At 35.2% G+C, this 12,383-nt stretch overlaps 1 protein-coding gene and 1 non-coding gene across 5 annotated transcripts in view; one reads left to right on the plus strand and one right to left on the minus strand.

The window, feature by feature from the left end:
* Positions 1-12,383, minus strand: part of FANCL (FA complementation group L) — an 85,102-nt gene that overhangs the window by 33,818 nt on the left and 38,901 nt on the right. For all 4 annotated transcript variants that reach the window (XM_049651515.1, XM_049651516.1, XM_049651518.1 and 1 more), the window contains one exon: positions 10,684-10,752. In XM_049651515.1, the coding sequence (XP_049507472.1) occupies positions 10,684-10,752 (69 nt within the window). The remainder of the gene's footprint in view (positions 1-10,683; positions 10,753-12,383) is intronic.
* LOC125937237 (U6 spliceosomal RNA) lies at positions 4,490-4,596 on the plus strand. Its single transcript, XR_007462320.1, has one exon. It is a non-coding gene; the product is annotated as a U6 spliceosomal RNA (small nuclear RNA).

Raw genomic sequence — 12,383 nt, forward strand, 5'->3', positions numbered from 1 at the left:
TGAAGCAAGTCAGTCTCACCTTCAGGTTCCAATTCCAAGTCTAGTTCTCTTGATGTTTCCCCCACATCTGCACCACATTTCCACTGAAGTCTTGAACCCTTAAAGTCTTCCATGAGGGTTTGCAACAACTTCTTCCAGACTCCTGTTCATGTAGGTATTTTGACCTCTTCCCATCAATCACGAATGTTCTTACGGCATCTACCAACTGTGAATCCCTTCCAGAAGGTTTTCAATTTTTTTCCCAGATCTGGAGGCTACAGGGCTATGGCTTTACAAAATGCATTTCTTAAATATTAAGACGTGAAAGTCAAAATCATCCCTTGATCCACAGGCTTCAGAATGGATGTTGCACTAACAGACATGAAAACATGAATCTCCTTGTAGATCTCCATCAGAGCTCTTGAGTGACCAGGTACATTGTCAATGAGTAGTGACATTTTTAAAAGTAATCTTTTTTTTTTTCTTACCATGTTGTAAACAGATGGGATGTCTCCCAGGCTTTGTTGTTCCATTTATAGAGCATGGGCAGAGCTGATATAGCATCATTCTTAAGAGCTCTAGGATCTTCCGAATGGTAAATGAGCACCGGCTTCAACTTAAAGTCACCAGGTGCATTAGGCCTTAAAAAGGCAGTCAACTTGTCATTTGAAGCTTATGAGGCCAGGCATTGACTTCTCTCTCGCTATGCAAGTCCCAGATGGCAGCATCTTGCAAAGAATGCTGCTTTGTCTACACAGAAAATCTCTTCTTTAGTGTAGCCACCTTCATTCACTATCTTAGCTAGATCTTTCGAATAAAGTTACTGCAGCTTTAGATCGGCACTTGCTGCTTCACCTTGCCCTTTTATGCTTTAGAGAGGACTTCTTTCCTTGAACCTCATGAACCAACCTCTGCAGCCTCAAACCTTCCTTCTGGTACTTCCTCACCTCTTCCCTGCCTTCACAGAATTGACGAGAGTTAAGGCTTTGCTCTGCATTAGGCTTTGGCTTAGAAGAATGCTGTGACTGGTTTGCCTTTCTATCCAGACCGCTCGAAAACACTAAACAGTTTTGCTTTCTTATCATTTGTGTGTTTGCTTATGTGTTCACTGGAGTAACACTTTTAATCCCTTTCAAGAACTTCTTTGCATTCATAACCTGGTTTAGTGTTTGGCTCAAGAGGCCTAGCTTTCAGCCTATCCTGGTTTTTACCATGCGTTCCTCACTAAGTTTAATCATTTCTAGCTTCTGATTTAAAGTGAGAGACCTTCAACTCTTCTTCTCACCTGAATACTTAGATGCCATTTAGGGTTATTAATTGGCTTAATTTCAAGATTTTTGTGCCTCGGAGAACAGGACAGCCATGGGAAAGGGAGCAAGATGGGGGAAAGCCAGTATGTGCAGCAGTCAGAACACACATTTATCGATTAAGTTCACCGTCTTAAATGGGTGCAATTCACGGGGACTCAAAACAATCACAATAGTCACATCAAGGTTCACTGGTCACAGATCATCATAACAAATAATAATGAAAAACCCTGAAATGCCGTAAGAATCACCACAATGGACGGGGACCAGAAAGGATCAAATGCTATTGGAAAACGGAGCCAAGAGACTTCCTCAAGGCAAGAGTCCACAAACCTTCAATTTGTAAAAAACAAAAGCACAAAAGAAAATATCTGTGAAGTGCAATAAAGCAAAACACAGTAAAACAAGGTGTGCGCATACACTAGATGCTGCCTCAGTCTAGCAAAAGCTCCTGTGTTCTCAGACTGCCCACAGAACACCAAAAGCTGTGCAATTCATGTACTATCTCCTAATTTCATGCCTTTGTCTTTGGCTAATGCAGTTGTCTCCTGAAGTATCATCTCCCTTCCCAAACCGAACTTCTCATGCCTCAAGACGCACTGAGCTCAAGTAACATCCTATCCAGAAAACGTGCTTAGTCACATCAGGTTAGATTATGTGCTTCTTCTCCACCTTATCACAACAGCTCATCATGACACTGAACATATTTTACTAAAATCATCTTTTTAAATACCTCTCTCCTTAACAGACTGAAAGTTAATCCTGAAAGCCTACCCTAGGTATTAGAACCTGTCTAATTCACCACAACAATGTCTGGATCCGACTCAGTGCTCCACATATTACTAGTGGAAATAAATGTATGCGACATTTAAATTGTTCCCTACTGAAAAATGTTGCTTCTTGCTTTTCTGTTTATGTCCTTTTTCAAGGTTAACTATAAAGAAAGACTTGACCATGACAGCTATACAATTTCATCTAATAAAGCACTAAAAATAAGATAGAACTTCCCTAGTAGACCTTTGATAAGTTAGTTCCTCTTACTTATCTTCCTAAGTTCTATGAAAGTCCAAAGAACCCTGAACTTTCCACACTAATCCCCTCCGTATAACACGAGTGGGAGGGAAAATAAGAGGATTTATTTCTTTTGTCACTTGCCTGTAGTTGGAAATGTGGGACTCCATTCGTATTCAGCACACTTATTCAGAAATTTCAGTATTTCTCTTTAACTAGCAGCCCACTGGCAAAACCAAAGAATGAATTTTAACATCCCATGTTCACAACTAGTTTATACATCAGAATTCAAATAAAGTAGTAACTACACATCTAATATTTAATATTCTATTAAAAAAGGGGGGGTAAAAGCTACTAGATAAGGAAGGTGTATTAAATACACACATCTAATTTCAGTCCCTCCCCAAAATGCACTAAAACTATGTTATCGCTGTTTTTTCTTCATGACACAATCTCACAAAAAAACAGGGAGAACTAGACAGGCAACAAAAACAAAATTTTGGAAGCAGAAAAAACAAAGTGATTGCTCACAGATGCAAATTCCTAAAAATATAAGAAATGAAATCTGGCGATATACAATATACATCGAAGATCATAGGTGTGTGATCAATAGATAAACAGTTATACACCATGACCTAACAGGGTCTATTTCAAGAACACAGGACTGGTTTAATATTAGGAAATCCAATAATTCACCACATTAACATTAAAGGAGAAAAACAATTTGATTATCTCTTTATGTTTAAAGAGAATACATTTAATAATTTCAACTTCCCAGTCATAACAAAACTCTTAGCAAACTGGAAATACAAATAAATTCCATTAATTATTGTTAAAGGATTTCAGTACAAGAAATACATAGACAAAAATCTACCTAATATTAAAAACTCAGAAGTTTTTCCTTTGAGATCTAGAATACAAGAACGCTTGTGTTTACTATTTATAGTTCACATTGTATTGGAGAGCTTAGCCAGAGCAGTAAAGGGGGGGGGGGGGGAGGTGTAAAGATCGGAATGAAGGAAATAAAACTGTTGTTACAAATGATATGATTATGTTCACAGTAAATCCAATGAATTTATTGACAAATTATGAGATAAGACTTTAACAAGGTTAGTGGATAGAAAATCATTAAAGAAAACAGATTTAAATACATCAACAATAAACAAAACGGAAGGAAAAAAAGGGGAAAAAAAATGACTACTATACACAACCAAGAATGGCCAAATTAAAAAGTCTGAAAATACCAAGTGATAACTTGGATATCATTTTTTGCCTCTTAGCTCCAAATCCACCCTCATTATTTATCTGCTCTATGGTAATAGAAGTTTACCCTGTAAGCATGTCTCTTTAACAGCTATATGATGTTCCGCCTTATCAGCAGAAGATGCCGTAAGGTTAACTGCTTACCAATTCAGGCTGTGGTGTCCTGTCCACCAGCCTTGGTCAACTTAATACCTCACAGGAATGTTTTCTGCTTGCTCAGAGACTACCAGGCAGAAGGTTGGAAGAGTCTTCTCCAAGAAATCTAACCAACCAATCAATCATTCAAAAAGCCCTAAAAGGTACTGACATTTGGCATTCCTCATCACACGATCTACTCAGATGACTCTACACTAAGGTTCACAGTTGACAGGCCCCACATACGCACTCAAAGCTTCCAAAGAGCTTTTTATAGCTGACGTTTCATCACAAGCAGATAAACAAAGATTATAAGCCTAGACAAAAAAGCAACTCAAGGAAATAGAAACGACTCAGAGGCGGAGGGAAAAAAAAAAGAAAAATATTACTATCTCTGGGGAAAATATATACCTATGAAGTGAACTCTTAGAGATGAACATGACAGAAGTAAAAAGAAAAAAAACAAACAAACAAAACACCTCAACAGGAAGGTTAGGAGGTAAAGTTGATGAAATTTCCCAGAAAATAAAGCTAACAGAAAACCTAATATAGATGGCTAAGAGGAGATGTAGACAAGTGATGGAAATTGGGGGCTGAATGAGTGTTAAGTACAGAGAAAACTACCGAAGTGACAAAGTAAGGTAACTGTTAACTCTAGGAATAGCAACAGCCAGGGTGACAAAGGAAAAATGAGGGTTAACTACAAGGCTCATCTCTGCATAATATACATACGTGTTCATAATAATATAAACCCTCAATATTAATATAATCAAAATTAAAAGGTAACTATTTGGACGCTCACCTCAGCAGCACATCTACTAACATTGGAATAATACAGAGAAGATTAGCATGGCCTGTGCATAAGGAGGACACACAAATTCGTGAAACATTCCATATAAAAAAAAAAGTAAATAAATAAAAGATAGCTATTTGGGGAAAACAGGAAGATACGAAGTATGCATGTGTGTGGAGTGGGAGAAGAAACAGCAACCTCATCTATAGTGGAAAGTTAACAGATAAGGACTAACACAAAAACAAAATGCAGTATAATTACAAGAGCACGTAATAATACAAATAATATTCTAAGACCAAAAGGATCAGCTAAAAATTAAAAGTCACTGACTCTGCAGAAGGAGAAAAAGGTGGGAAGGTGGCTAGGAAGTACTATTTGGTCTAAAAAGCAAACAACATCAACAAAAACCCTGTAACCTAACTCTTTAAACTATGTTCTTATGTAACTGTAGTAAAAAGTAAAAACTTAAAAACAAATAGCTTGCCCATACTGTCATGGTAAACTAGGAAATATTATTTTTTTAAGTTTATTTATTTTGAAAGAGAGAGAGAGAGAGAGAGAGAGAGAGAGAGAGAGAGAGACAGGGAGTGAGGGGGAGAGAGAGAATTCCAAGCAGGCTCTGAGCTGTCAGTGCAGAACCTGACATGGGGCTCCAACTCATGAACCATGAGATCATGACCTGAGCCAAAACCAAGAGCCGGATGCTTAACCAACTGAGACACCCAGGTGCCCCTAGAAAATATGATTTCTTAAACAAGTATTCACAGCAGCAACACATTTTTTTAAATGCTTAGGTGTAAATTCAACAAAAATATGCAAAATATGGATTAAGAAACCACTGTCCCTTAAGTGAGGGACCTAAATAAATGTAAGCATAACCAGTTCCTAGATTATGGACATGACAGTTCTTAATTTGATGGATAAACATAAACCTAACTAAAAACTAAATGATTCTAAGGAGTTCCTAGGATAAATGCACAGCATTATCAGTGATGTTTTAAAAACTAAAATATGTTGTCAAGTGACAAGCATAGTTTCAAAGCTATTATCCGGTGAGAACCCCATTCTAAATGAAGGCATTACAGGTGATTTTATATTTTCTTAAGCTTGCTTATTTGTATTTTCTCTCTCTTTTTTAAAATTAATGCAGGGTCCTTTTAAAATAAGTTACTGGGCACCTGGGTGGCTCAGTCAGTTAAGCATCCAACTCTTGATTTCAGGTCAAGTTATGATCTGGGTCATGAGATCAAGCCCTGTGTTAGGCTCTGCACTGAGCGTGGAGCCTCCTTGGGATTCTCTCTCCCCCCTACCCATCTCTGCCCCTCACCTGCTCATGCTCTCTTTCTCTCACTCTCTCTCAAAATAAATCAACAACAACAACAACAGTTATTAAAAAAGAAAAAAAATGAAAGATGGCTAATAGATTACTGAGGCCAATATCACATTGATACTTTTACCATATCACATGATCTCAACATTGAGTTAAGTTTCTTTGTTTTGGTCCTTTTGATGTCTTTTTAAGCATACCACTATGGCAACAAAACTGCCTTGGCAAAAGCACATTTAATTAATCAATTTAAGAGGGAACAAGAATCCAGTACTTGGTGTTCTCCAATAAAGAGAGCAAAGAAAAAAATGGAAAGAAAGATAATCTAGGAGGGCAAAAAAGGAGTAGTTGCACAGGATCCTTAGATGGGATATGGAGGGTTTTTCCCCAGACATTGTTTACTTTAAATCCAATTTATTTTTCTCAATATCTCTGTGAAAAAGAAAAAGTTCATTATCTGCATACACACATAAACTGAGGCAAGGGGCAGTCACATGACTTGTTTGAAATTATACAATTAAGTCAATGGCTGAACTGTAAACAAAACCAACGATTCCCAACTGCTAGTCGGCTGCTCTAACTAATGGATCATGCTCCCTGCTATGTAATAGGACTGTTTCCTTTAATTATGAGTTCTTCATTCACCATCAGCTTATCAGCCAGAGGTTTCATCATTAGTTTTGCTATTCTTGCATTCATGGCATTACTCTAAGTATATGAGACTTCCATGATAAAAAACATAAAGACCGCTACTTACTGTATCATACCAAATCTGAAAATTCCAACTGCAATGGCAAGGATACATCACCAAACCTGCACTTAATGGCACAGTTATAGGTAGAACTGTAATTCTAACACCTATTTGGGGTTGATCAGTGACCTGGAGAGAATGAATTGTTCTTTTAGATACCAATTTCAGTGCACTTAAAATCTTACATTACAGCATTCTATGGTCTCATTAGTCAACAAAATTTGCAAATACAACCTGGAAGTAAAAGTCCCAAAGGTAGCAGATTGTTAAAGATACATTTTGGAGCATCTGCGATGCTGGGAAGTAGACTAAGATAAAAATCATGAGATATTCTTACATTATACGCTAAAATCTGTAAAACAAAATTTATTGGGTAAACAAAGTAAATTGCTGAAAAGACGTATGCAGTCACTTGTCTTTGAGAAGCACTTTGTGTTTCTTTGGCACAGATCACGGCAGCAGTAGTAGCAGCAGCCTTGCCCTTGGTGCTGATTTCTTACTACTCTAAATGTCTCCTCTGAGCCAGAATACACTGGCTGTTGCTGATCATGCTGTGAGACACCTGCACTGGCTACTAGGCTTGTCATGACGCACAAAACCCTACCATCTTCAGCTTGACATTGTGCAAGTTATAATTATTCATCCAAATGAATATGTCAGAGCAGCAGCAGCAGACCTCTCATCAGAGCAAAAGAAAAATACATCAAAACATTATCAACCCAGCAGGAAGACAGGGACCATAAGGAAAATTACCCATTTTTAATATGGATGCCACAAAGCCATGCCTATTATTTCACAAAAAGAAAGGAAAATAAAGATCTTCCAAGTTTAAAGTCCAGAAACACTGAATCCAAAGAGGAAATGTACAAAAACAGACAAGAATTTTTTAAATCAATGATCTGGGACCTATTTACAATCTCGTAAATAGAAGTTTGCTGTTAGACCACGTTTATTTTGCTTAAGAATTACAACTGTTTAAAGATTGTTAAGAGAAAATAACTCCCACAAGCAAAATTGTTTCCAAAAAGGCAATGGAAAAAGACCATACACAGTGGTCTGATACTGCTTCTTACGCTTAAAATAAACCTTGCCAATACTCTTATCATGTCTAAAAGACTCAAGAGTTCATACCACTGGTAGAATCACCAAAATGCTTATGATGTATTGCTATGCTCGATGCTAAAACAGGTAAATAATGTATTTTGAAAATTTTCTCAATTTTAATGGCAAATGTAAAAGAAAAACTGAAATCACCCCTAGACTTACACAATGAAGACAAATCCAAATTTTATGAGCATATACTAAACAGCCAAGTGTAAATAAGAGTCCCAGCTCCTAATTAAATGTGAAAAAAACATATAACTTTTAGAATATTAGGAAACTATCTTTTCAGAACAAGATATGAAAGATTTTCTCATTCAAGACACAAAAAGCAGAAATCACAAGAAAGAGATGATACATGGGACCACACTGAAAGTTAAACTTCTGACTGACAGAAAAGATCATACACAAAGTTAAAAAGTATGCCACAGAAAGAAGATACATTCCATGTAACCAACAACTGGTATCCAAATAAAAAAGGGACACTTACAATAAAAGAAAAAATTTTAAATATACAAAGATTTTAAGTACCATAATGATGATTATCAATTCTTGTTAAAAATTAAGGTCAGACTACAGTCGGACTAAGACTTGGAAAGGATTTGGAAAAGTAGGTATTACTATGCAATCCTGGGTACGAGTGTAAACTTAGACAACCAATTTGGGAAGGCAATCTGGCAACAGTTAGTAATCTCAAAGAGGCACATTCCTTTCAATCCAACATTTTCACTTCTAGGCATAAGCCACCCTAAAAGTCTCCCATGTGTACAAGGAAACATAAGGATGTTCACTAGAGCACTACCTAAGAAACTGTGAACAACCCTATCAGTATGGCAATGAATAAGTTAACTGCTGGATTCATATAATGGAACTATATTAAGCATTTAAAGTAAATGTACTAAACATACAAAGACCATGGGTAGATCTCAGAAACAATGCTGTTTAAAAACTTCAGCCAGCCTGTATTACAGAATATGGCATGAGCAAATGTGGCAAAAAAATATGCATGGATAGACCATGTATCAATTTCAGGAAGGTGGTTACCTCTAGAAAGGGAGAGAAGAAAAGAAAAAGGAAAAAGAGGGAAATAAAGTCTTACTTGTTCCTAGAACATTTTATTCCTAAGAGAGAGACAGAAATAAAAGATGTAAGTGAAACAAACATGACAAAAAGTTAACATCTGTCAAATCAGAGTCTGTGGATAAAAAGGAAGGTAGCCAAATTTTCATCTGTGCTTTACCAAGAATTTTAGTATCTTCTTTAATTAAAAAATAAATAGGACATTTCAGTTACTAATTAGTTCTGTCTTCTTAGAGCTAGTACAAAACAGAAAACTTGCTGTATGACCTAATTAAATCTAAAATTCATCCCATGCTTAAATGTGCAAGGCATCGAGCTGGTGTTAAGGAGTGATAGAAACTTTGAAAGAAATTACCCTCAGAGACTTCCCAGTGTATTGAAATCACAAATTTTGCTAAATGACAGAATAAGGTAAGTGCTAACACTCTTTTTGTGGAGATGCAAACTTTTTCACAGATTTAAGTATGGGAAAAACCTGAGTTATCTACATTCAAAAACACTAGAAACTCATCAAAAGTATAGTCTTGGGATTTTGATATATATTAAAATATAATCTAGAGATAGGAGATCTGAAAAGAATAATACAAGCACAGTGTTATCTCATAATCTCACACATAACAAAATTTACAGAGCCAATAGGACATGTATATTTAAAAAAAAGGAAAACACATATTTTAAAAAGAGGAAGGCCAAATAGAAAATGTACATTTGGAAAAGAGGAAAAGTTTCTTTAAAAAAAAAAAAAATCAACACAGCATTTCTTAGATATTTATAACATATATCAGAATACCAAAAGCAAATTACAGGGTATTTCCTCTCCTTTATTTTGCTGTGTTTTCTCAATTTCCATCGAAAGGAGGGAGACTTTTGTTTTTAAGGAAAAAAAATTAGAAAAATAATTTTTAACATGTGTGTGATTAAAAGGATATTTGAACTTATACAACACTATTTAAATCCTATTAGGTTTTTTAAAAAACTAACTACATATACAATCACTTGACTCTGTTTTTATTGAAAACATTAAGCATAAATTTTTACTTGGCCCTATCAAAATTTCCTAACACAAATATGGGCAGCCTGGAGAGTATCTGTAAAATGTCCACAGGAATGTGTTTCCCCCTCTTTGCATAAGAATAGAAATGCTCTCTCCATTTTGCTATCAACTGCCACAATTTACTTGGTGAAAGAAGGACCCTGCCTGTCATCATTAGATTGTTCTTGGAGTCTAACCACCACTCTGTCAGATCTTTAAAAATCACACACACGTCATGGTGACGATGGTGCGACTAGTATCCATACCACCTTGTATCTACATAATGTTGCTGTTTACACTGCACTTCTAATTTCATCCTCTTGTTAAATTATCACCAACTTTTTAAGAAATTAAATTGACACAAGCAGGAGCAAGAATTTCCTACATTCTGTACATGAAGTATGAATGTTCCAAAGCCCACACAAAAATATAATCTAAGTTCAGGGATGAATTATGGGAACTCCTTTATAACAATAAAAACTGAGTAGAAATGATTTGTATTTTCAGTCATAACTCATTCTCCTATGAAAAATGATTCTCTGATATTATGCCATCAATATTAACACTTTTAGCAATCTGAAAAATCCACTCAACTTTCCACTTACTGCTCACGGCTTTACAGAGTTCTTTATGATTTAAATTTAAAGGAAAATTTCTGTCATTAGACCTTCATATTTATCTACTATGAGGCATAAACATCTCAATACTGGATGGTGTGTTTACATGTGAGGTGAGGGAGAAAGTAGATATTAACCACTAGAAAATATGGAAAAAAGCACTCTAAAAGTTCTGTTTATAAATAAATGCTTAGGAAAAAACCTAAAAAGAAAAAAAAAAAACACTCTATAACCTATAAAGGCCACTTATGCTTTTTAGCTACTTAAAATAAATTTAACAACTTACCTGTGGTGTCCAAGAAACAGAAAATGGAACAGGAAAATCCACAAAACAATCTGGTGATTCTGCAGGGTACTACAAAAAAGCATAAAATCAGGTGATTTTTGCTTCTGTATGGTAATTTCACACGAAGTATCTTAGAAAAACTGAATAGGAAAAGTTTTATTATAAATTCAAACGCATTATATATAAATATTTTGATTCTATTCTTATAGAAAATGTCAAGAGCTAATTAATAGTCAAGTTATGCTCAGGAGGTACAAAGTTTGGTGACTGGGATGCCAAAGCACTGGGTTTTGAGTAAAGAATAATGAATTAATTCAGTGTCAGGTCACCTGTTAATGTAAGCTGAGGGGAGAACCACACAGGATCTCAGTTTCTTTCTCTTTAAAACAAGAGATTTTTCATCTTTAAAACTGATTGGTATTTAATATCCTTTCAACCTAAAATTTAATCTCAGTCTCAGTCACTATTTAAAAATGCTCTATCTGTTAAAAGAATCATGAAATGTACAAAAAATATAAGCTATCAATTAAGAGAAGTATTTTCCACAACAAAGCAATTACTCTTAGCAAGAACATAAATAAAAAGAAGCAATGAAATGTTTTCTGGTTATTAAGGAAAAATAGAAGTAATAGCTTTAAGAAAAACCTTTTCATGGTTGATAAAGAGAAAATTAATTCAATACCTTCACACAAAAAGTGACAGTCATTAAGGACAAATCAGATGTCCAAGTTAAGAAAGACAAAGGCAATTTTTCCTAAAATCAATTTCATTATTATAGAATTGTACTACATGATTTCTGTAAAATCCAATTCTGGATTCTTGAAAGTCACATGTAATTATAAAATACTCATTTCTTTTTTCATTAAAAAGCAAAACTTACTAAGAGAAAATGAGTTTGGGGAAAACCTCTGTCTCTCATTTGAGAAAATGTTTAAAAGAAGTTTTAGACTTCCACTTTTTTCACTACTTCGCTGAATAAGCAAATGGGTTCCAAGAATTAGCACTACAGTATTTAGCACACGCCAGCCCATCCAAAGTCAATGTTTTGAAAAGAATTAACACTTAGTTATAATATGTGGTTTGCTAAAAAGAAGATTATCAACAAATTCTGATGGTACCTGACTACACAGAACTGGTAACACAAAGGAAAGTATACAGGAAATCATATAAAAATATAATAATGATTTAATTTGGAGAAAAGGAAAAAAGAAGAAGGTCAGGCTGAGACTGAGGGAGCTCTAGTACAATTCTAAATATCAGATTCTAAGTACTTCAGATTATAACTGTTATAATCACTACAAAAACGATCTGTATGCCATTTTTACAAGTCCTGTGATTATCTCAAAGTAAGTGCAGGCAGAGACCTTAATTTTCTGATTTCTAGTTCTGCTAACTTGTATGATCTTGGACAAGTCATTTAACCTCCCTGGCTGTTTGATATGTAAAATTGATGAGACACAACTAAAAGTCTTATAACATCTCTTCCCTCTAGCATGTTAAGATTCTGTAAAAATAATAATGCACACTTGAAACCTCCATGGGTCAAAAATGGAGTATCTAGTTCAATTTAAATCGCTGCTTTTTATCTCCTACTCATCCCGACAATGAACAATATCAACTCTTTAACTTAAATCATCAATCTAGGGAAGAGTACAAAGTTAATGAAATGTTTACTGTATTGAGAGTAGATGAACAAAGGA

Source organism: Panthera uncia, assembly GCF_023721935.1.
Source record: "Panthera uncia isolate 11264 chromosome A3 unlocalized genomic scaffold, Puncia_PCG_1.0 HiC_scaffold_11, whole genome shotgun sequence".
In the NCBI taxonomy this organism is placed as follows: domain Eukaryota; kingdom Metazoa; phylum Chordata; class Mammalia; order Carnivora; family Felidae; genus Panthera; species Panthera uncia.